Source organism: Sparus aurata, chromosome 12 (assembly GCF_900880675.1).
Source record: "Sparus aurata chromosome 12, fSpaAur1.1, whole genome shotgun sequence".
Taxonomy (NCBI): Eukaryota; Metazoa; Chordata; class Actinopteri; order Spariformes; family Sparidae; genus Sparus; species Sparus aurata.
In genome coordinates, this window is record NC_044198.1 from 3706548 (window position 1) to 3732343 (window position 25796).

Consider the following 25796-nt stretch of genomic DNA (forward strand, 5'->3'; position numbering starts at 1 on the left):
TTTTTAACCTTAGCTTAACTAAACTACTCATGCTACTTTCCTGGTCAGATAAAAAACTAGGCCAACTTGATGATCATCATCAAATTAAAAAGCCAGTGTTAGCTAGCTCCTGTTGAATAGAGCAACCACAGTAAACCCCACGGTATTTATACCCCTTTATTTCCCCAAAACCCCAATAGCCCAAAATTACAAACCTGCTTTAAAATGTGTACACGAATGAACGGTTGTCACCTGATGAGTCAAATGCTTTATGAGTTGTGATTCAGCTGTGAGGTACAAAAATATTAAATGGGCAATGTTTCAGATATGGCCAGCATTTTAGTTTAAACCCTGGCCCGTTGTGTTTTGTAATACCACTTTGTACCCCGCATGATCCGAGGTTGTGGTGCAGGACGACTTTCATCAACTAACAGGCTGAGCTCCACAGCTAACTAAGCTACTTGCTTGTGGCAGCTAGTCGCAAATCAAAGATGGCTGCATAGCAGTTAACTCCCTAATGTACTCAAATGAGACCACTTCATCCTTAAAATCCCAAGTGATGGTGTTTATAATATCAATTCACTTTAAGTTAACTTGAGATTTTTCAGCAAATATGAATGTACACAAATTACACAATTACACAAATCTGAAATAAGTCTTTCATTAGTTTGATGGAAGTTTTTAGAACATGTAATTGAACATATCTAATGAAACTGACTGTACTGCACTGCACATAATTGATCATGCGAAACAAACAAATCCAGCTATGAGGGAGTATAGTGGAGGTGCGCCACCCTCTGTTCAAGTATGAAATTACATCTCTAAATGACATGTATAGGTTTAACAACCCCACGTAGGTGTCTGTGGGTTCCAATAGTTTTGGAGCATCTTGAAACCTGGCCATTGCTTAAAAAACACACCTCTAATTGCTTCTCAGGATGTACATCTGTGTGTAGGTAATGTGTAACAAACAGATGAAGTTACCTGTGCTTGAAGTAGCTGGCAGCCAGTCTTATCATGAACCAGTTGACCATACAAGTGCACAGGAAGGTAAACGTTTGGCCTCTGTAACCTGTAATACCATACATGAACAAAGCTGCATTAAGTTACAACTAAGCTTTGTTGTATATTCCTGGAAATGTATCTCGTAAATAATATTGTGGTCAGATGATCGCACAGGAAGAGTAGTCAGGGGATCACCAAAATCATTACAATTAATTCTCCGGGGAACAATACATTTGCGCATTTATCCAGTAGATTATGAGATGTTTGTCAGGACTTAAGTGGTGCACGGAACAACAGACCAACTGAAAGACAAACCAAGCAACAGACTAACACTGTCATCCCAGCACATAGCTTTATCATGGTGGTGAAAGGAGTGGAGCTGCTGTAAATCACGTGCCTCCATTATATTTGTTTTGTGTTTTGTATTTGTGTTTCAAATACAGTAAGCAGTACAGTAAGCAGGGTAGGTCACCTTTGGTTGCTGCGGCGTACATAGTTGTCTCCATTAACAGGTTTGCGGTATGTGGTGAGGGCCTCATTAAGCTGCTCCTCTATCATGTCCACATACTTCAAGTTATACTCCTGCAAGGGCACACAGGAACATTAATGTCAAGGGTAAAAAACAGAATGGTGGATGTACGCTGGTTGAAATGTACCTTCTGCCATTTCTCCATCTGTTTAGTGATATAGCCTCTCTCGCTGAGATAGGAGAAACCCTTTGGAATAGATAAAAACCTGGTGACAACAGAAACAAGTATTTGTATAGCACCTGTCAACAACAACAACAACACAAAGTGCTTTGTAAAAGTCATACAAAGCCATTCGGTCACACAACAGAAACACTCAAATTAATCATATACATTTGTCAAATAATTTTTCCTTTCTGTTTGTGAATCATGGGACGTGTTCTTTTATGTAATCGTTTTACATAATTAACGCATGTAATATGTGGTGAACAGCCTTTTGTGGAATGGGCACTGCACTAGTATGATGGTGCAACAAAAAAAATTGTAGATCCACTTTATAACACAAGACTCAGAAAAAAAGTAGGTATTTATAGTTGTAATAGTCACTGGGGTAGGGATTAGATTTTCACAAATGCATGCCCAGAAGGAAATGTTGAAATTACCCCACCTCCCGCAGAGACATAAATTAAGTCCAAGTCAGACTGACAAGTCTATTGCCATGGATGAATGGATAGTTTACCTTAGCAGCAGTAGTACACCCTTGTCCCCCAGGTGTGTGAGTGCAGGTTTCATCTCGGTCAGTGCATGCAGGTTGGCCTGAAGAAGAACACACGTGAGGCTCTTTAAGTGCCAGTGATTTAAAACCAGCACTTCATGCATCATTTATGTTGGGCTGGTTTGCTCCCTCACCTTGTCTTCACAGGCTTCATCAAGGATTTCCAGTGCCTCCATGGAAATGGTCTTATTGCGGTCGTGAAGCTGGGTGACCAGTAGCTCGATGCCCCAGTTACTAAAGAACTCTACACTGGCACGCAGTAGGACCCGCAGATGCTTAGTGGCATACAACCTGCAGGTCTGTGTCATCAAACCATAAAAGACAAGAAAATACAGTCAAACACTATCTGATACAACTTATTTTGATTGATACAATACTTTTGACACCATCCTAACATGAGTTATCTGAGTTATGTTGATACCAAGATTATTCATCTTTTGGAAGTCACACTGAAAAGTAAAAAATCTATAAAAAGTTGTAAATCAATGTAAATGCATGGCTGTTGAGCCCTTCTGCATTGTAATAATAGTTAGACATCTGATCACATACAGGTTGGCACCCATCGTTTCTGACCTTAAAGCATCTGTTCATGACACTATATGTACACTCCCCAGCCAAAAAAGTCACACACTCTAATATTTTGTTTAGAGCACCTAGCTTTGATTATGGAAGGCATTTTCTGTGGCATCCTTTTGATAAGGCTATGCAATGTTACAACATTTATTTATGTCCAGAGTTGCATTCATTTTTAACCACAATCTTGTACTTATGATGGGAGAGTCAGGCTGCTGCGTAAAGTCTTCTCCAGCACATCCCAAAGATTCTCTGTGGGGTTCAGGTCTGGACTCTGTGGTGGCCTTCAATGTGTGAACATGATGTCTCATGCTCCCTGAACCACTCTTTCACAGTTTGAGCCTGATGAATCCTGGCATTGTCATCTTGGAATATGCTCATGCCATCTGGGCACATATCATAGCTGAACCTAAGACCTGACCAACTGAATCAACCCCAGATCATAACACTGCCCCAAAGGCTTGTAAGTTTGGCACTGGGCATGATTGGTGCATTGCTTCATCCACCTCTCTTCTTACCTTGATGGGCCCATCACTCTGGAACAGAGTAAATCTGGACTCATCAGAACACATTACCTTTTGCCAATTGCTCCAGAGACCACAGCTGTTTAGTCGCAATTCCTGGATATGTCTTTGCATTGTGTGTGTGGAAATGCTCTTACTTTCCCTATTAAATATAACTGTGACATATAACATATATTGCTGATTTTATACCATTTGATTTCCCCAAAGTGAATTTTTTAAATTTAATTTAATTGATTTTAGAATGAGTTTTTAATAATGCGTCAGACAGTTCCTAACCCAATTTTTGTAGTTTCAGCAATCTTGTTTTCTTTGCTTGATACATATGACCATTCTGAAACAGTGTAACATCTTTTCCATGACCACAGGATATGTCTTTGACATGGTTGTTAAAGAAATGAGAAGAGATATTTGATTTGTTATAATGACCAATTTCACAAATCAAATAACTGGGCTCTCAAATTGTGTTTACTTAGTGTGTCATGTGTGTTACACATTGTTGACTGTTAAACAACAGGCTGTGTGCAGTTTCAACTGTCAACATTTCAGTGCTTTCATTGCCCAGAGACATTTTTAACTCCTGCTAAAAGACTTGATATTGAAAAGAACGTATAGGTTACAATGAGTGATAGTTAAAAAGTGCACTTGATAGTTGTTAAGTACTGAGCCATACATTACACAAACGATTAATGTATCTGATCACACCAGAGAATGCTGCGGTGAAGATGTCAGAGAGAGTTGTGTCGACCCTTACATCAGTGGCAGCGGTGAGGATTTTGGACAGAATGACTCGAGCCAAACCGTCTCGACTGTAATCCATCGTGGAGACTGTCAGCTTCAAAAGGTGCTCCTGATTCTTCAGACTACACACGTTCAACAAGCTGACAGAGTAAATGGGAGGAAGCAGCTGGTTATAGACTGAATGACAAGATCAGGAGAAGAGAACCTTGAAAGATTGATCCAACAAGATGCAGTGACCAATAAGATCTGATTGTGTCTGGTTCAAATGTTTAAAAAAAAAGACTAAGACTTGGCAGCCAAATATATAATAAGTTAGCTTGCTAATATATTCATCTGAACCTGGCATTTGCTAATTATGCAAAACACAAGTACAGCTGATGCTGATGGGAATGTTATTAGTTTTGCAGATATTAGGTCATAAATTATCATTTTGTCATTTTTAGAGCTAGAAAAATACTGCGTCTACACAGGAGTCCTTCGCACCACCGTTTACTAGCACTACACATGCATTCATTACGTTTTCAGATTAGTTTATTACGTTTCACAATTATACTTACAGTGATTATGTATTGGAATCTGAGTGCAGCCAAAATGCAGGTGAACTTGACTCAATGACTACATTCTTTGTAGACACAGACAGATGACTGATGCTCCTGTTGCTACACTAATGTGCTAGTTCACTACATTGGCTGTGTAGACATTGTATGGGGCTAACTAAAGTGATTACGATTTTTTTAGGGGGATGTAATTTTGTGTTCCAAATGTAATGGCAACCCATTCAATGCCATCAGCAGACATTTCACTCAACACCACAGATGTCAACCTCATGGTTGCGCTAAAAAAAAAAGTCCAGGGATCATCAAAGTCAATAGGAGACATCGTCTGGGAACCTTCTCAGCATCCTTACCATGTTAGGTGTCAGTCCATTTGGGTTACCGGTTAAATATTTCACAGAATAAGTTAACCTGCTGGTGGCACAGGAACAGTCAGGGCATCACTAAAGTCCTTAGAATGTATCTGTCTGCACCACAAATGTTGTACTAAATTTCATGACAAGCTGTCTAGTTATTGATTGCCTGACCGACTATCAGACAGAAATTGTATAATTGTATAAATATAAGATTATTTTAAAAAAAAAGATTCCTTACGTTGCATAAAAAGATTCCTTACGTCCGAAAATCTGTCTGCTAACACATATTTAAAAAATAGATGCTTACCACTGGAATACACTGCACTTCTCTAGCATCTTGACACCATGTGGGTTGGCTGACAGGGTGCCTAGGAAGAGGAAGTAGTACTGGCTGAGTGTGGTTAGCAGCCCACTGCCCTGCAGACTGCGGTCAGGTTTGATTCCAGCAGAGGAGAAGAGACACTGGACAATGTCCCTCACCAGGTCTTCCAGGTAAGCCTGACCTTCCTGACAGACAATCAAAAGTGGATTAGGCAGTCCTTCCAGAAAAACGCGGAGTTTTTTTGTGATTGTTGCGGGCAAAAATCCTTGATTTATGCGGCACATTTTCTTAAAAAATGCGATGGAATATGTGGGATATTTATGCAATTTTATGCGATGAAATTGCGGGAACTTCGAAGGAACTTGCAAAAACTGCGGTTTGATGAAAAAGAGAAAAAAAAGTGATTCCCCCAACACCCTGTTCTCACTAGGCTACTAGTATAGAGTCATTTCTGATTACTTCCTATGATATGCAAGCATACTACATCACAGAAAGTGCTGGGAATATTTAAGTTCTCAGCTTGTTTTATTTCAGACCTTAATAAACACATGGCTCAAACTTACAAAACATTGATGAGTCAAACAAGTTCTGTAGCTGTACAAAAGGAATATGCTACAACTTCTGTAAAAATGAATAAATAAAATATAAAAAAATAAAATGTGTGCTTCCTGTTTTAGACATCTTCTGTTAAAATAAGTGCTTCCAATGCAAGTGCAATCTCTTACTGTAACGTAAATGTACATACTACTAATATACTTACAACTGGAAGGTTTTTGAAACTAGTATGATTTTGTTATTGGCAAATGAGACTGATTTGCGGGCTTCATCGCGGGGTTTTCAGCTTTTCGACGATGTTCACGTCGTGTAATTACGTCACTTCATAACGTTCCCATGGCAACAGGGGAAAATGGCTGCTCTTGTGTGAAGTAAAGGCAACATTTTTCAACTTTCTGCTAAGATATATGTGACTTTTATTGCAATAAAAATGCGGGGATTATGAAATCATGCAAGCCCCGCATATTTTGCGTGGAAATAGGCAATTTATGCGGCGAAAGTGCGGTGTATTCGAAAAAAATGCAGCCCCCGCATAAATACGCGGACTTTGCCTGATTATGCAATGAATTATGCGATCACATAATCGCGTTTTTCTGGAGGGACTGATTAGGATGCCGGGTTGACAGGGAGGCAGTTTAAAAGGTGACACATTCCTTCATCTTCAGGTAAATCAATTTTGTTGAATATTGTTTTACATTTTCTCAGTAAAACACTAAAACCAAGCCAAACCAAAATCAAATAGTAGGTACTGAATTTGGTGGATCAACACCAGAAAGAATTTCTATCAAAGCAGCATGAGAAAGGGCACCAGTTTGGAAACTGGCTCGTATAAAGATGGCGCCGCATGAGTGGCAGCCAGTTACAGCAGCTCTCTCTTACCATTGAGCTTTTTCCTCTTTTCTGTATCTTTTTGTACTACAGAAATGTCCTCGTTTGCGGGACTAATAAAGGAATTCTGATTCTGATTCTCAAAGCATAAGACTTCCAAGAAGGCTAATGTCAGCTTTTTATGGTAATGTGTTGTTCATGTCTACAAAATAAAAACAGTACTCCAATTATTTAGCACTGGATAACTCACAAGATTCGTGTATATATAAAAGAAGAATCTCTCTTGATTTAAGACTTAAAAGACCCATATACCCCATCAGAAGTGCATGTCAGATGGTCAAACAGCTTCAGAAATCCCCTCTCACCACACCTTTCTTACGGTGGAATTAGTGGGGCTGTGTACAACAATGTCTTAAACAATAATTCGAGATTCATATTCACCTCACAAAGTGATTGACCGGGTGTGTGGAGATGAGAAAGGAGGATTTCAAATTAAATCTCTATTTTTTTTCATTCTTTACACAACTACTCCAGGGTTATTTGCAAATGCACACTGTTATTATCATATTTGAGCAACATTAAGTCTCATCTCTATCTATGACAGATTGTATTTTTAACATGATGAGAATTGGTAAGTACAGCTGAGGCTGGGGGTAATGTAACAAGTCTGGTAAGTATTCAATCATAAACCAAAGTATCTTGAAATTGATTTTTACCTGATGATCAAAAAATGTTAGGGGCTTTAACCTCTGGGAACTATGAAAGTTTGAACCAACCATCAAGGAGACCTATACAATAGCTTGCTAGACATTTCACTTTAAAACAAAAATGTCAAACTAATAACGGTGCTAAAGAAAAAGTCGGAGGGTGACCACCAAAGTCAGTAGCAATCAAAGTCATCCTCTGAGGACCATAATTGTCAACATTTCCATTCAATAGTTGTTGAGATATTTCAGTCTGGACCAAAGTAATGGACTGATCAAGAGACTGTCATTTCCATCCCTACAGCCACAACACTAACATGAATAAAAATCATTGGATCAAAAGCGTCCCTTAATGCAATAAATAGCAACATTTTGTCAGACCCACACCGCAAAAAATCGCCCTGTTTGAATTGTGTAGCCTCCAAACCAAACCTGAGATAATCCAGCAAACACATTTGTAAAACAACAGAAATAACTTGCAACGAATGCAAAGAAATGTAAAGAAGTGCTACTAGTTGGGGACAACTGTTTGTCTTCACCTCTTCAGATGCCAGGAGGAACTCTATATACTGGCAGCCAACCACAGTGAGCTGTCTAGCCTTGGGATGCTCCAGCTCCAGGCTGCCATACAGATTACTGCTGGGCTTGTAGAAAAAAAGCAGCCTTTGCACAAATCTGTACAGGAAAAAAAAAAAACGAACAATGTATGTGCGAGGTTTTGTTTATCAGTGTGCTGAAAACTAAATGAGAGAGCACATGAACATAGAACAACTCACTTGTGCACGTGTTCATCCTTATTGCTACGTAAACTTAAATTTGGCCACTGGAGACAAGAATAAAACAAAAAATAGAATATAAGACCATTAAAAGCATCTTGTACTTTATAGCAATATTAGCTGGAAAACTGCAGATGACCCCCACCTAGTAGAAATTAGTATCCATCCCAAGAATAAGTTACCAGTTTGTTTCCGAATGAAAGCACAGATCATTCACACCTTTACCTTCAAAATGGTTCCAATGAGGCACCAGTTCCAGTCCAGGTTCTCTTTGTGGTTGAGGATGTGGCTGTCTCTCATGTTGGTCATCAGAGCATCCTCAGTTTCCTACAGGACATACACAGCTGGCTTTAGTAGCTCATAAAATAATGAATTTGTTCTCTACTTCTACTAACTCATTACTCATTGAGAGATGGATTTGGTTTGTGGCACCTCAGAGTGGCACCCCTAGCTGTTGGGAGAGTGAGCCCCCCGTGTACAGAGGCTGTGTCCTCGCCGCAGTGGCTCAGGATTGGAATCAGACCTGTGGCCCTTTGCTGCATGTCATTTCACTTCTCTCTCATCCTGTTTCCTAAGACTCCTTCAGCTGTTGTATCTAATAATTACTTTCAGATCAATTTATTTTTGAATTGTTTTTAGATACATAAACATACAACGTATCCCAGCCGTTGAAGTGAACCTTAACATAGAATTTATTCATAGAATTTTATATGCAGTCATTAAAGTTAACTTTACTGAATATAGAGCTACGGCGGAAGAATTTGTGTGGTTTCATCTTCATCATGGCATATACACAATTAACAGGGAATAAGAACAAACACAGGACCACAATGCACAACACATATCACCGTCACACATAGATGGGATTAACCTGTTCAGTGTCCGTGCTGCAGCTGTTCCAGCGGTGAGGGTATGAATGTCTGAACTGTTGAACCAGACTGTTGTGGATAACGTGAGAATACTTTCAATTGCAGAGTAGACACTGAGCTGAAGGTGTTGTCTCATTTTTCTTCCATTTGTAAGCACCAAGAAATTTGAATGGGAATATTATCGAGAAACATTAGCAAACTGAGAAACACAGAAAACACAACCCAATTCAGAAAGTGATGGAAATATTAAAAGTGAAACACAGACAACACTACGTTATTTATCTGTATTCAGTTGTGTTTTCTGTACTTCGTTGTATTTCGGTATTTGACTGTATTTTCTTTACTGCTTGGGTCAAATCAGTGAAGATTTGTGGAGATGTTTTATACTTTTCCTTCAGAATCTTTCCCTGTGTTTTCTTCAATTGCAATGCAGGGGCCCTGCAGCATTTCAGTGCTCTATTGAAATCAGATGAAAGCTTCCCTTTCCCTTCCCCAAACACAGAGACACACACAAACACACATACACACACAGACATGTACACATACACGGGTACAGATAGCTTCTAGCACAAAGCACCACTCACAACTGGTCATGGTCAGTTTGACATCATTTGTATATGGCAAAACAGGTTAAATGCCCTGAACCTGGTCAGCGAATTCACAAAACACAAACACACACAGACACGCACGAACAGACACACATACATCTTAACTCTCCTCCCTCTTTCTTTCTTATGTTCACCACCACTTAAACATTCACCCCAAATGTACAACTCCACCATAGTCAGAGCTCAGGACCAAATTTTCCTTTTAAATCCAGAACAAAAACTTGCTGATAACCTTCATGAGATTCATGAAAGTGAAACTCTCGCCAAAAAGCAACCAAGGCTTTATTTGTGATGAGTCAAACCTTTGTGTAAATGCATAATTACGACGAAAGAGGCACTTTTAAGATTTACTGTAGTTTCGTTTTCGGGCAAGCTAATTTTCAATGGGGTGCAGGGACACTTTTACGCTAGGATCAAAAAGCATCGCTATTTTTAAAACAGTAAGAAGGCTCGACACAACATGAAACTTTGCTCTTAGTATCACCAGGGTCTTTACATGCTCTCTACACATGAACACGAGCATTGAGAACATTGTTGTCAATGCTCGTGTTCATGTGTAGAGACCCTGGTGATGCTACGAGCAAATTTTCATGTTGTGTCGAGCCTTCTTACTGTTTTAAAAATATCGATTTTTATGCTAATGTCAGAGTGCCCCTGCACCCCATTGAAAATTAGCTTGCCCGAAAACAAAACTATGGTGAATCTTAAAAGTGCCTCTTTTGTCGTAATTATGCATTTACAGTAAGGTTTGACTGATATTCCATCACAAATAAAGCCTTGGTTGCTTTTTGGCGAGAGTTTCACTTTAAGTAAAAAACATAGAGCCCTGAAACCGCATAAGACACACTGCAGGAATATGTGATCAATATGTGGTCATGTGTGTACCTTGACAATGAAAATGTCTCTCTGAGGTCTAAAGTGCTGGTCTCGACAGTAGTGCGATGTTCCTGATGTGCGGAGGATGTGGTCCAAATACAGACTGTAAGGTTTTGCTCCTCGCTTCTTCTTTTCATGAAAACACTTCAGGTAGTTGACTGCAGAACTTGCTCTTCTGCAAAAAGCATCTATTTCAATTATTTGACATTGTTTAAGAAAACACATTAGAATTGGACATTAGTTTGACATCATCTTCACTAAGCCTGTCCCATCTGCAGCACCCCTGGGGTGAGGTACTCACAATCTCTTCTCAGGAGCAATATCAAAGGAGGCTGCCATGTTCATGAGGGTGGGCAAGCAGTGTAGGTGGTGGCTGTGGCTATGAGGGAGGATGGTGTTGGCCTGGGTGAGAGAAGCATTTTAATACACAAAAACTATTTTAGGAATTTCCAGTTTGGATCAATAAATTGGGCCATAGGAGGGAGTTACCATATGGAGAAGTTCTCCCAACAGGATGGTAGCCCGTATAGATATGGCATCATCGCTGCTTGTGATCACCTCGACCAGACCCTGCGGAGGTCAGACACAGAATGATACAAATGCTGACAGGATGATAAAACCAATAACATCTACTCTGTGGTAAATGACTGAACCTCTAGTAATCCACTCTTGATGAAGGCAGAAAGCACCAGAGCCAGGTAGTTGTCCATCAGGTTCGGCCTGGAACAGAACAAGAATTCAACTTTAAATCTCTATTCAGTTATCTCAATTACATCATCTTTCAGCACACGAGTGCTCATGAGATAATATCTACAAACAGGATTCACCTTGAGCATGGTCGACGTGGGAGAATTGTTTGTGCCTCTGAAGCCACAAATCCGTCTGACAACCTCCAGCTGTCCTGAAATCTACTGGGGTCTAAACAGGAAACGGCGTCAATTTAGCTTCTAATACAACTTCAGACAAGTCCAAATAACAGGGTTCGTACACATTTTTTAATGTCAAATTCAAGCCCTTTTCAAGCACTTTTAAGGGTTTCCAGCACCTTATCGCTGGGGTAAAATACATATCTACAGGAATATATATATACTCATGATTATTTTCTTTCACTTTTTATCACAATTATGTACATTGTATTATGCTGTAAACATCTAAAATTGTGTTTCATAATAGCAAAAACTTTAGAAAATAAAGTTAATAATAAAGTTGATAAAAGTTTTATCCAAAAAAAGGGAAGTCACTTGGCGTTCTTCAGGCAAACTTGCACCGAGACAAAGAGAGACCTGAGAGCACCCTGTAATTTTCTTTTATGACATAAATTTTTATAAGCTGTTCGCTTATTCATCAAAGTTTATTAATATTGAACATGTCATCAGTCCAAATTGCATCAAATTCACATTCTCCTTAGCCATCCTTCTCTATTGCTACCAGGCTGCATGTGTGACGACACACACACACTGATTTTATTTCTCCTTGTAATAAGCAAACTATCCAGTCTGATCCCAAAGTTGTTAAAGACACAGAGTTATAATGTCAAGCACTTTCAAGCACTTAAACTAAAATCCAAGCACTTTTCAGACCTTGAAAACACAACATTGAAATTCAAGCACTTTAAAGGATTTCAAGCACCCATATGAACCCTGAAATAAAGGAGTTGATCAAAGTGATGTGACCATACCCACCTACACTAGTAAGTGCTTCATTGAAGTCTGCAGTCCCTACAGGTATGACAAGCTGGAAGATATCGTAGAACACTTCCAACAAACCTTTCTGTGGGGGAAAATATGTGATTTTAGCGCTGTAAAACATGATTAAAAACAGGTGTGTGCTTTTCCATTTTTATATATTCACCCTTCAACAAGTAATTCCACATCCACAGGTTTATTGTAAGCAGGGGAAGGATGGGATGAGTTTCACAACTTTGTCAAACACATGATCAAACATTGCTGTTGGTAAACACAGTGCATTTGCAAATGACTGCATTGGTTTTTAGTTTGTTTTAAAAAAAAATCATTTTACACAGTGTCCAAACTTTTTTGGAATCAAGGTTGTATATGTAAAATAGTGGTCCGACCAGCATCAGTGAAATTAGTTCAGTGAGCCCTCCAGCTGTTTCTGGGCTTATCATGGTCCACACACATTAAAACGAAAATACAGAACCAGACCTAGGTCATTTACATATGCTCCAATGCTGAAAAATGCTGAAACCTAAAACTAATGTTCTGTCATTTGATTGGTGCTTGCTGGTGTTCAGCCACACAATGGGAATAGAAATGACATACAAAATCAATTACTGATTATGTCATAGCCATGTTTCACTTTTCTTCTCAATCAACATCATGGAGCAGTTTCCTTCGGTTTAAAACATTTAGACATTAGAGTTTGGTGTATAACCAACTAAATAAGGACAAAACAGGCGCGCAGGTGGTCGAGTGGTTAGAGCGCATGCCATATAAAGCAGCCGACCCGGTTCGATCCCGGCCGGAGGTCGTTTGCTGCATGTCACATCCCCCTCTCTCTCCCATATTTCCTATCTGTCTGCTGCTTAATAAAGGTGTCTATGCCATAAAAAATAAATAAGGACAAAACAGAGACTCTTGTGGATGGTAGTTTTAATGACTGTTGACACTATAGTCTGTAGATTATTTAGAGTAGAATGGATTATCCCTCCAGGATTAAGTGGGCTTTTTGGAATCGTTGTAGCCCAACATGTCTGATTTCATGGCAGCTTTTCTAAAAAATTATCACACAGCGGTGAGGTCTTGTCTTGTCTTGGTTTTTTGTCTTGTGAACTTCCTGTTTTATTTTGAAAATCTAACCTCCCTATCGTTTCAGGTCACTTGCCCTTCCTCTTGTGTCCCCGGTCTGACGTCATCCCTGATTCCTGATTGTTTCCACCTGTTCCCCTCTCCCTCATATGTTAAATAGTCTGTGTCTTCATTTCATTTGTCTCCTTCGTCACAGTCTTGTCTTGATAAGTATTCAAAGTTTATGTTGTTTTTGTTCTGTTTTCCTTGTGCCTCGAGAAGAGTGATTTTTTTTTTTTTTTTTGTTTGTAAATTTTGATAGTGCCTTTTTGTTCTCATTTTCAGAAATGGCCTTTTGTTTTCCCTCCATTTTGGAGCGACTTTGTTTTCTTGTACAGATCAGAGTAGATAGTTATCCTCTGTCCTCCCTTTTGGAGTGTCCTTGTTTTTCTAGTTTCTTAGATCAGATTTTTTACTTGGTCTTAGTTTTCCTCCCTGTGTGGAGCGATTTTGATTTCTCGTTTTCCTCCTCCCGGAGTGATTTTGATTTCCTTGTTTTGTTGTCTCTTGCCGACAGTGTAGTCAGGTTAGGTTTTATAGCCTATTCGTTTGTCTCTCTGTCTTGAACGCCCAACTATTTCAGAATAAAAGTCTGTTGAATTTTGAGTCCTCATTTTAGTCCAGGCCTGACAAAAATGTATGAAACATGTTGCAATGTTTTTGGGTGCTTTTGTGCAATGAAAATGGGGACCTAAGTAAAGCACATGAAGGCAGTTTTTTTTGTATATCACACACACTATGATTTCTTTCATTTTACTTGCCATTTGGAGTAAATCTTGCACACCAGGCTTCAACATTATGAGATTTTTACTTCTAATCATGTCTCCATTAGGGGTGTAACAAATATATTCAACGTATTCAAAAAATCATTGTCCACTCTAGCTGCCGTTGAATTTAATTGTCGATCAGTTGGTGATGTCATCTGGGGTGTTTTTCACACAGGCTCTGACATGGGGCATCACCACACTCATTGGAGTTGAGTGAAGTGACCAACATGGCAACAGCTTCACGACCAAACTCATCTAAAGTGTGAGACATTCCACTCTTTAACTTGGCCAGAAAAGTTGTGAACTGCAACATTTACATAGCTGACCTTGCCTGGCATGGGAGCACAATCTTTATGATGGAGCATCTAAAGAGAAGGCATGTTGGCACACTGGGTGATAAAGACTCACCTCGGTAAGATAATTAGCTAGCTAATGCTAATTTTAAAGGTGTAACGGACCGTAGTTGATCCATGATTCGTACAATACCCCACGGAGGTTTGGCCCACGTTTTGTGAGCTGCGGATGTTTTTCTATCTATAAATACAAGGAATCTCTGTGTGTGTATTTGTCTGTTGGTCAAATATCTCTGCGGATAAGGATAACACTGACCCGAGACTTTCAACATGGCTGCTGCGTGGTTCAGTGGTGTGCATCTAAGCATTTGTTTGGACTGCAATGATACCGTGAATAAATTATTTCATAAATGCTTTACAAATTCCGCCGAGCATTGTCCACCAGAGCCAATCACTGCAGAGCTCAAGCCCACGACATACCTGAAGAAACAAGCAGATTTATACCTGATTATCGGAATCTGTGGATGTTCATGTGTAGCTAGCCGCTAGCTACACGGCCCACCTCCCGAGGCGACGGACCGGACGCATCGGCATGTCCAAAACCGGACCTAGGGTAATTAATGTCCGCCGCACTTTTTCGCGAACATTGCCGTCACGTTTGCTTTGTGTCTGGTGCAGGAAGAAATGGTAAAAGCGGGCTTTTGTCACGAAAGTGTCCAAGCAGCAAGTTTGGTTGTTGAGGAACAGGAAGTTGTGGGAGGGACCTAGGCGGATGATTGACAGGCAACGACGGTCGGTGTGTAGACTGCGATATTGAGAGTTGAGAGATTTGTGACATTTAGCTTGTTTGGAGTGTGTAGTTAGTGTGTTATGTAGTGTTTGGTGTAGTGTGTTTAGTGTGTAGTGGAGTCGGTTTTTTGTTTAATGAGTCAGAATAATGAGGAGAAGCTGAATGTGGAGCAGGCAGTGCAGCTCTTCATTCAGCTGGAAGGAGCTCAGGCAGACCTGAGCTCGGATTTTATGTTTTTTTTTGTGATTTTAGGTCCATTGTGTTAATACAGTTTGTCAAAATGAAAAAGAACTGTACAGTCACACATGTGAGGTTGTGCTGAAAATAATGACACCAAGTAAATAGCTTTTAAGGTGAAATATAATGGCAAAATCAAAAATAGTCAAAAACAGCCAATCCTGGAATATCGGATTTCACAACAAACCTAAATATCCCTGACGTCCCACCTTCAAACACAGCCTCATTTGGCCATCCATGAAAAAGCTGCTTAACCTCCCACTTTTTTTTATAGGAATACACTTTTCTTACGGGCACTGCACTAGTAGTGTGAAATACAGTTTAACTACATTAGGTGGACATTAGCATAGAGCTAGCTAGGCTAGGGCTAAATGTTTGCATGGGGGGACTACTGTGATTTGTAAAACTCGCAGAAATCTGCAATGATTGGTCATATTTGCTGAAAAGCTCAGGGGGTTGGACCAGTAGCACCGAAATCCTCCCAGTGGCACTGGCAGGTAGTGGCACTGCAGTGGCAGTCTGCAGCAACCTGAGGCATGTCCGTGGCATCTCTACTTGTTTATACATTTTAATGTACAAAGTTTTGCACAATTTCTCTTTGTTTTGCACTTCTTAATATTATTTAAATATATATTTATATTTGTTCCATAGCGTTAAAGTGAATGTAAAATATTCTACATATTGTACTATTCTTATCCTTATATTTAATATTTAATATATATAGATTTTATATTTTTCGTGTGTTTATTTTATTCTTGCATTTCTGACCTGTTGAGCGGGTGCCAGGAGATGCCACGGACATGCCACAGACTGCCACTGCAGTGCCACTACCTGCCAGTGCCACTGGGAGGATCTCGCTGTCTCTCCGATCATAACTTCCTCGACGGACTGAATTAGTGGTGTTGTAAATCCAAAAGATGTAATTGAATTTAATTGACCACTATACATGTATAATACGTCATGAACACTTGACACCTGCCTATGATGCTGACCTAGAGTTACCATGTTTTTGTTGTAAAAATCCACATCCAACAAAATGAAATACTCTGTGTCTTGTGAATGCACATACACATTTCTCTGAAACTCAACTTCAATCCGCTTGGGAATCCTCTGAATTCAAAACCGTATTTGGAGGGGTATTTGCAGGGTTTAAATGATGGTTTCAAACAAGAATTTAGAAAGGAAATGAAAAACATTTTATATTTCAAAATGAACACAGCTGGAACACAAATATGCATTAAAGCCTTTAGCTGATGGGTGAAGGTTGTGACCTTTCACAGAGCAAACAGATCTGACTGTTACATTCTTCTGAGTACCTACCCGCACTTCCATATTTGGTATACAGAGTAAGCCAATAAGAGACTGGATGCCAGAGTTGCCTGACTTGCAGAGGTTAATGATGCCTGCAAGGTGAAGGGGCCAGAGTTAGCCAGAGGAACACAGCACATGTTCTCGCTGAGTAATAATATTCTGCAATGTTATAAACAATGGAAAGGTTAATGAGGCATTCATAAATGAACATGATGTAGAGAAGAAACAGTATTTTCTAAGCGCCACATGATTTAAAGATAAATTACACCATTTACCTGACCAGGAACGAAATGAGGCAACTATAGACATTTTACTGGCCAAGAATCGATCCTCCCTATCCTCCCTATGGACCAGAAATAAAAACATATTTAACAGTGACAAAAACAAGGTTTATGTTACATGCTTCAACAGACAGTGAGACATCAAACTCACTTGAGCTGCCCGTCTGCTTTATCGGGAGTGGGTTTGTAGTGGAAGTCTGTATATGGGGCCAGGATTTGCTGAAAAAAAGTGAGATGTGTGTTTTATAAATACCATCACACATATTTTAAGAGCTGTTTTGTACAGAATATTAGGTTTGTGATGCGTCAGTACCTCGAGTTCAACATCAGAGCGGACGTACTGCCTGGTGTGAGGGTGGTTGAGGAGGTGCAGGATGGTGGTGATGAGAGCTTCATTGATGCGACTCAGCTGACAGTCGGTCACGCTCTTAAGAATGGTGCTGAGTCCGCCCCGCTGTGCCACCACAACAGGGTTCTTCAAGGCTGCAGAATAAAGGGGCCACACAGAGTTCTGCCAACACTGTTACACTGCTGACGTCAGGTTGAGAGTGTGCACGTGGTGTGTGCGTTTGTGGTGTGTGTGTGTGTGCAGTTTGTTTGTACTCACAGAGCTCACAGACTATGGCAATGCAGGCCCGCACCATACGATCTCGTTCATGCAGCCCATCGTTGCCCACGGCAATGAGGGAATTGGTGACAGAGGAGGGGAAGAGCAGTGCATTCACAGTGATCATCTGTATGAGGCAGCAGCACAAACACACAGGGCAGTTACATTTAAGCAATGCTAGTGGTGTGGCTATATGAATGGCAATGTTGGTTTGTCAATCTGAAGGTCAAATGATCTTCCACGATGTTTCGGACGGAAATATCCAAACACCTACATGGATTGTCATGTGGTACCGATATTTGTGGTGACAGAGGTTTTAGTAACGTATAAAGCCTTCTATGGGAAGTCTGATGGGCAGGGGATTGGTGAGGAGGCAGGGATGTGGGGTGGTACACAGACCACATTGTTGCCAGTTTTCATAGACACATTTCTTTTCTGTAGAAAGTTTCTCTAAGAAGTAGTAATGAAAACCTGTAGATGTATGATTATTTCTTTTTAACTTCATGTTAACCTATCGATCTATTTATTTATTCATTTATCTATTTATTCATTTATTTATTTTCATTTATCATAAAAAAGATAATAGTACAACACCCAAATATACAGTACAGGACTATTGTTCGAACACTAACATTCCTGTCATGCATAAAAGAGATATGTATTTGCACTGAGGCAACTATTATACCTACAGCATCTTATCAACTTACAAGACACAGCATGTGATTTGTATGGCTCCTCTGGTCTGAGGCCAAATTTAACCTGATATGTCTTCAAGTGATGTGAGTCACTTGACTCAGCTTCAGTTGACGCTAAAGACCACAAGTTTGAGAATGAAATGAATCTGTAGGGTTAGGAGTGGAGTTAGGAAGTCTTGAACATACCAGACTTCTGCAGCCCACCCCTATCTTTAACTGAGGCAGCGTGGCTCGAGGCAGCATTAACCACGATTAGTACAACACAACTGAATCTCTGACTTAAATGTCAATGGTGAAGTTGAACTGTGGGTGATGTAAGCAGGGAGGTTTTGACAAGAAAGAATATAATTTAAAAAAAGATATTTCTGGTTTTGGCCGGCTGGTTCAAATCCCAGCTCCGGCTGAGCTGAGCTGCATGTCGAAGTGTCCTTGAGCAAGATACTGAACCCCAAATTGCTCCTGATGAGCGGTTGGCACCTTGCATGGCGGCCTCTGCCATCACTGAGGGCCCTGCGATGAGCTGGCGACTTGCCCAGGGAGTACCCTGCCCCCGCCCAGAGACAGCTGGGATTGGCTCCAGCAAAAACTCCCGCCAAAGGGATAAAGCGGTTACAGACAATGGATGGATGGATATTTCTGGTTTTGCTTCATTGATCTTTATAAGTTTCACACAATTAGCTACCCATTCTTCTTACAGTTCAGATGCAAAAATCCTTGCACCACTCATCTGAACTGTAAGAAGAATGGGTAGCTAATTGTGTGAAACTTATAAAGATCAGATGAGTTCAGATGAGTGGTGCAAGGATTTTTGGCAGAGAGGTGTTGAATTCACCTTTCTGCCAAAAATCCTTGCACCACTCATCTGAACTGTAAGACAAATGGGTAGCTAATTGATTGAAGGTGTGCCTATAGTGTTATCTTTTTAGAAATTATTCTATCCATTTTTCTTTTTCTCAACTATAAGATAGAACGGATCTCACCTTGCGTGCCAGCCTGAGAGCCTGTGTTCTTTCAACCTCATTACTTTGTTGGATATCTATACACCTGGGACAGAAAGGAGAGGACAGGTTTATTAAAAGGACATTGCCACTGTTATAACTCATACAAGACAGTTGCAAGGTAGGAAGATTTGTTTCAGGCAACCCTGGTTCTGAAAGTCACCATTCATTTACCCTATCGACAATATTTCATGCCTCACAGTTGCAGCAATTGGTATGAAAACCCCTGGTTTAATCATCATTACAAAAGTGTGGCCGAATTAGATATCAGATATAAATATCTGGAAATTGGATTTTTTTTTAAAGTTGAAGATACATGGTAGGAACAAGCTCAATATTACATTGTTGAGAAAAATGAAAACACACTGAATCAATTCTCTTTTAAATATGGATGAATTCAATGACTATGGCGCCAAGTTTCTTCTCAACTAAAATGACATGAAGTGTGATTTGCTCCTCTGGGTTTTTTTCTCCAAATTAAATCTTGTGGCCACAACTTAAACCCTCAGGATTTTTACATCATCTGGGAGAGTGCTGTGTGTCTATATTTAGGAACATTACGGTAATCGTTATGATGACAGTACAAACACTGCCAGAATCAGCGGGCCTTCCCACTATATTACTACATGACATGAAGACGACTGATTACTGAATTCAGCCTCTTTCAGCTGTGCAGTGTTCCCTCACCTCGCAATCAAGTAGTCCACCTGCAGCTGAAGCACCTTCTCTAGTACACTGCTGTCTCTGATCAGGTAACGCAGAGCTCGTAACCCAGCTGCACGCACTTCCTTGGCCTCATTCAACAATGCTAACCGAAGGCTTTGGAGAGGTACATCAGGAAAGACATATAAACATGAATACTCCAGCAGAAAAACTATGCAACTGTCGATGAGTCCAAATACTCACCAAATAATTATCTCCTCATATGAAAAGCCAAGCTTCTCCTCTGAGTGGCCAACACTGCAGAGAAGCTGTGGGGGAGAAAAACACAACTTCAGAGCAGGTAGTGTACCTATATTTTCCGAGAGCATTGTCACTGACTATCAAACCGTCCAGCAGGGTGTACAGATGTGAATGTCACAAACCTTGACAAAGTTGTTGAGGTTACCAAGCTTGCGCATGTTAGAGACTCCTTGCTGCTTCGAAACATTTTGAAGGATCTCACGAAGGTTGTCTGCAGGATCTGAAATCAGCAATGGCAACATAGTCTTTATATGTAAACCAAAGTAACACTACAACTTGATGTCAATGGAAAAAGTGTGACCATAATGAAGGGTGTCAAACCTAAACAATGAAAACATTAAACACAGTGAGAGTAAATACTGGTACCCACAGCAAAGGAACTATTTCCCTCTGTCTGCCACGTGCACAGATCCACAGCTTAAATGTTTCAATTCCGCTTTTTGTCAATCATTGCAGCTCTAAAAAAAATATATTACAATGTAGGAATTGTTTTTAGTATATTCCCAACATGAAGATGAGAACAGCAGAACTTATATTCGGCCACACCGATGATTTTAATGTGATGAAAGTCAGAAAGTGATAGTAGCTATAAAGTAAGTCACTCTGGTGCATTGAACCCTTCATCATTTTCTCTTTCCATTTTTGGCATTCTATTCTAGGATGAAATGATGCAGCACAGAATGAAGAGTTCCTGTGCAGATTACTGTGATTTAACAGGGATATTATTTCTCTGTAATGAGGACACTGTCACATCTCTTGTGTGCTCAGACAACTTAAATGTTTGTACTTTGCTAGCCTTAAAACACTGAGGTGAGAAATGGTAGCTAAAAATAGGGTGGCACAATATGGTAAAAAAAAAAAACCTGATTATTTCGACAGATGATTCATGATTAGTGGGAATGATCATTTGTTTCACCACAATTTTCACTTAAACTGAAAACATTTGTTGGGGTCTGTACCAAACAAACTTGTTTACTGATATCTGCTGAACAAGATACTGTGGATCAGGACATCTCTGCAGATTTACAGTACTTTATAATAATACAGTTTGTCACACATTTAATCATTATCAGGAATCGCAGCTCCTGTGATTTGACTGTTAACACTTACACTTGGCTGCATTGTGATTTTCATAAAGTTTACATTTGTGTGCTGTGCCCTTACTGAAAACACCACAAGATCAACATCATCTTCTCTGGTTTAGTGAACGTGCAGATTTTAAGTGCAAGTGGCAAATCAATCATGAACACTGAAAAACAATTATTAGCGATAATTACTGGAAAACAAAAACCCACAACTGATAAACAAGTGTTAATGGCAGCCACTGGGATGAAGTTGATTGACAGAAACACTGAACTGTCCCACTGGTCAATGAAATGTATGTATATGAGACCGCCATAAAGAGGACATTAGAAACACTGACATGAGGAGCCCACATTCCACCAGTGCATGACTAGCCATTGACTAGAAAACCAAAAGGGCCTGCTAAAGTTATGAATTAGGTTATGGCATCATTATTTCAATAAATGTATTCATAACTCTTTAAAGATACAATATGCAATGCCCCCAACACAAGCCTAAAAGCTGCTGCTCAGCTCCTCAGAGCGGGCCAGATCTGGAGGGGAGAGTCTGGTGCAGAGCCAGACCTTCTGTAGGAACAGATAGATTCTTCTCTTATCCGGAGCTGTTCATCGGCAGGAGGAGAGCTCAGAGATGACTTTTTAACTCTGGGGACCAAGAAGTGGATTTATGTTCAATCCTGTTTATCAACCTGACTGCAACACAGATCTGTGGAGATGACCTCCATTGTCGCGAGTGTTTATGTTTTGTAATGTTGACTGCTGACTGGAGCTGGAGGGGAAACGTTCTTTACTTCATGATCGTAACATTACAGAGAGGAGATGGGGGGAAAAAGAAGAGAGAGAACCAGAGTCTCCTTGTGAGTTACAGTTTACGTATGGTAATCCAGCTGTTTCTGGAAAATAAGCACTTGCACGTAACACGAGTAACACACAAATGCAGTGTTTCCCACACATAGACTTTTAGCCTTTTTCTGGGTGGGATGCACAGGTATATCGAGAACTGCTCAAGTTTTTGGCAACCCATTTTAGCATTTTCTATACATATATTTTGTATCTGTCTTACAGAATAATGCCATCGGCAGTCTGCCTACTGTAAATCACACATGCTTTGCAGAGACAGAGACACTGACTGCAATGCAACTTCTCCTATTAGTAGTTAGGGCATTTCATAATTTATTGTGGCGGAGCATTACTGGCCTCAGAAAGAGCACCTTTTAACACATTCTTTAATTCAGGACAAAAAGGTGTTGGGTGCATGATATTCGGAACATGTTCCCCAAACACATGTCCATCTGTTGAGGGAACTTTCCCATGAATTCCTTTACTGGAAGTTTCATCAAGTAAGCAAAATGGTCTCAATCAAAACAGGCAGCTTTTCGTTTCAAAATAAGAGCATAGTATTAGCAGTTTGCAGCAATTCACGTATTGCTTAGGATGCAAAGTCAGTCTCTTTAACAGACACTGCAGTGGTCGATGATTTTGTATGTTTTTCCTCTTTTTTAAAGCAAAGGGTGTTATGATAGTAAATGTGAATCCTTCTTACCATAGCTACGCTCATGCAGTGTATATGTTTATATTATCTAACATTTCTGCGGCTGATATAAATCTAAATCTATATTAGTCTTCACACCATACTATTAAACACCTATCAAATGGACATCTTGGAAATCAGTGACATGTGTGACATACTTAAGTAACTTTCTGAAAGAAACACATATAATAACGTATTTATTTATTCATGTATTCATAAGAAATTAATAAATAAGGAAGCCTGTGCTGTATTTTAGCTAAAGATTAATGGGGAGGGGGTGGGATTAGATACAGTTACACACTTCTTCTCACTCCTTTTCGAACGTATCATTAGAATTGCCTGTTTTCATATGCACTATTCTTTTGCTGTTTCATTTGTTCATGGTAAAAAAAAAAAGGACAATCAAATTTAAATGAATGAAGTACTCTGTAGTTTTGTTAAGGAAATGTTAATGAGAAGAGAAAGATCTTCATTGGCTGCCTAAATAAACTAAATAAACAAACTCTCTTTGTTTTCGTGACAGAATAAACTGAATAAACAAACAGACTATATTCATATTGTAAATATCTAAATTCTGCGTATGAATTTCTTCTCCAAAACTACATAGTGCCACTTTAAAGCTTTTGGAAACTGACACGCGCAGAGAATTGCATTGTTAACGCCATTACTAATAACAGCGATACTAACTTTGTCTGCATTACTATCTGAAAAGTCAGTAGGTTATCGAACTAGAAGTTCTGACTAGACCGGAAATACCACGCTTAAACCTGTGTAGCTTGACAGTGAGGACTGAGTTGGTAAACACGCAGGCAGAACGTGCGGGGATTCACTGACAGTAAAAGTCAAAGCACTGAACACTTTGTTTCAGCATAACATCACCCACAGAAACATCTCTACACCGAAAAAAAGCATGACACAGCGGTGAGGCAGACAGACAGACAGGCAGACAGACAGTGACTGTGAAGTTCAGTGTGATGCTGCTGAGTCCTAAATGTGTCAGCCGCTCCCACACTTCAAACCTACCTCTGGACAGATCCAGCGGGACGTTCTCCTCCCCGCTGTCATTCCGACCTGTCAGCACAAACACAAAGTTAGGAATGAGGTCAGCAGGTGACGGTACAGCCTCTCTGTCGGCGGTAGTGCAGTATGTGAAATCTCGTTGGGAATGCGGTAAAGCCGCGTCGTGAGCGGAAATTCTGCCTCACCTCGCATCCGACTGCTCCGTGACGGGCGGCCTCGGATGCTGCTGACCGCCATCTTTACAGGAGCCGCACTGAATGCACTGAATGGACCGAGCGCATGATACTATCGCGAGAATCTACATCCTGTCACCCCCCCCGTGCCTCATCTTCATCACTACGATGCAACTTAGGACTTCCCCTGCTAGCAACAGTGAACAGCTTGAGATGTTGTCGTGGAGGATAGGAAACACATGAGCATGTGAGCAAAAGAAAACACACAAATGTACAACACGGATGTAGAAGATGGTTTCTGAAACGGGATTTTCAACTTTTGAGATGGAATCCTCCAGGTTTCGCACACACTTCTAAAACTCTCAAACTCGTCTTGAAGAGGTTTAGTCTCTTTTAGGATTTCCACAGTCCTGTTGTAAATAATTCTGTTTCTGTCGGTTACAATAAAATCCCGTGGGATTCCTAAACATGTTCGTGCTAATGTAGCCTCTGCCAGTTGACAAATATCAAGAGAAAAAGGCAAAAGATATGAATGAATGAATGAATGAATGAATGAATGAATGAATGTGTAACTGAAAAATAAAATGATGAACATTGGCAGCTTATGAATAAATCACCAACAGTGTCATCAACGAAGCAGCCCCACACCCTCACACCGTCTCCTCCATGCTTTTCGATGGGAAACACACATGTAGGAATCACCTGTTCACCTTTTCTGCGCCTGACAAAGACACTGCAGGTGGAATCAAAACTCTCCAATTTGGACTCATCAAACTAAAATACGGATCTGCACTGGTCTAATGTCCATTCCTTGTGTTACTTGGACCAAGCAATTCTCTTCCTCGTGTTGTTCTTTCTCAGTAGTGGCTTGAAATGCTTCTTGACAGTTTCCAGCTGAGTCTGTCGCCTATTGTCACCTCAAGAAATTTGTATTAATTAACTCTTTCAATGTTGACACCATCTATTTGTATCTGTATCTGAGCATTTGCTTTATATTTTTTTATTCAAATGTATTGATAATTTATTTTTATCAAACCGCTTTTTTAATTTTTCCCCTTTTCTGCCCTCGCTAAATTGCGTTTCCGTAGCATAATTTAGCAGTCTGCTGAGGGTTCACTCACTGATATGTCTTTTGCTGTTAATGCTGCCAGGTAACAGCTGACTCTATGCTGATCTCCATAAAAGGAACTAACACTCGACATCGTCCAGAGTCTGGCTAAACTATACTTGTCTGTGTGATTGTACTATATATGCTGTAATGTAAATGTAACCTAATATAATCTTTATGTCTCATGCTTTTTAGTATATGTTACTACATACAGATTTTGTATCTATCTGTTTGTTTGTTAAATAACAGAGTAAAAATACAGGACTTGTATTTTATTGAGTACTCTATTAAGTTCTGCATTCAAAGTTGTTCTTAAGAATTACCTGAATTGTTATTAGTTAGGTATAGGCAGTGTTCATTTTGCAGAATCTTCTCTTTCAGAGATGTGTATAAGTTTATTATATAACTTGATTTGCATTATTATTATTGTTGATGCGTTAATAGAGGTGTATGTAATGTTTCAGATGGACACAGTTGAGCTTATTCTAGCTATCATCTTGTACTCCTTGTTAATTTCTACAATGAATTTAATGTTATAAACTAATTTTATATTTCAGGGCGAATATGAATGTGCAAAGTTTAAAATGTCCATATTTCTCTCTAAATTGCAGTGGAGTCTAAGTA

The 25796-nt window shown here is 39.8% G+C and overlaps 1 protein-coding gene across 1 annotated transcript in view; it reads right to left on the reverse strand.

Annotated features, from left to right (window-relative positions):
- LOC115592775 (rapamycin-insensitive companion of mTOR-like) overlaps positions 1 to 24198 on the reverse strand; it is a 32935-nt gene extending 8737 nt beyond the window's left edge. The window contains exons 1-27 of the mRNA XM_030435903.1: positions 24077 to 24198; positions 23895 to 23942; positions 20381 to 20478; positions 20202 to 20266; positions 19983 to 20114; positions 19278 to 19341; positions 17603 to 17729; positions 17309 to 17478; positions 17147 to 17214; positions 16990 to 17057; positions 16724 to 16806; positions 12192 to 12279; positions 11337 to 11427; positions 11163 to 11229; positions 10999 to 11079; positions 10811 to 10911; positions 10519 to 10684; positions 8382 to 8483; positions 8157 to 8203; positions 7920 to 8055; positions 5279 to 5478; positions 4075 to 4201; positions 2361 to 2525; positions 2191 to 2267; positions 1641 to 1719; positions 1457 to 1566; positions 964 to 1051 (exon numbers count right to left, since the gene is read on the reverse strand). Of these exons, the coding sequence (XP_030291763.1) occupies positions 964 to 1051; positions 1457 to 1566; positions 1641 to 1719; positions 2191 to 2267; positions 2361 to 2525; positions 4075 to 4201; positions 5279 to 5478; positions 7920 to 8055; positions 8157 to 8203; positions 8382 to 8483; positions 10519 to 10684; positions 10811 to 10911; positions 10999 to 11079; positions 11163 to 11229; positions 11337 to 11427; positions 12192 to 12279; positions 16724 to 16806; positions 16990 to 17057; positions 17147 to 17214; positions 17309 to 17478; positions 17603 to 17729; positions 19278 to 19341; positions 19983 to 20114; positions 20202 to 20266; positions 20381 to 20478; positions 23895 to 23942; positions 24077 to 24128 (2700 nt within the window). The 5' untranslated portion in view covers positions 24129 to 24198. The remainder of the gene's footprint in view (positions 1 to 963; positions 1052 to 1456; positions 1567 to 1640; positions 1720 to 2190; positions 2268 to 2360; positions 2526 to 4074; positions 4202 to 5278; positions 5479 to 7919; positions 8056 to 8156; positions 8204 to 8381; positions 8484 to 10518; positions 10685 to 10810; positions 10912 to 10998; positions 11080 to 11162; positions 11230 to 11336; positions 11428 to 12191; positions 12280 to 16723; positions 16807 to 16989; positions 17058 to 17146; positions 17215 to 17308; positions 17479 to 17602; positions 17730 to 19277; positions 19342 to 19982; positions 20115 to 20201; positions 20267 to 20380; positions 20479 to 23894; positions 23943 to 24076) is intronic.
- Positions 24199 to 25796: the final 1598 nt, after the last annotated feature.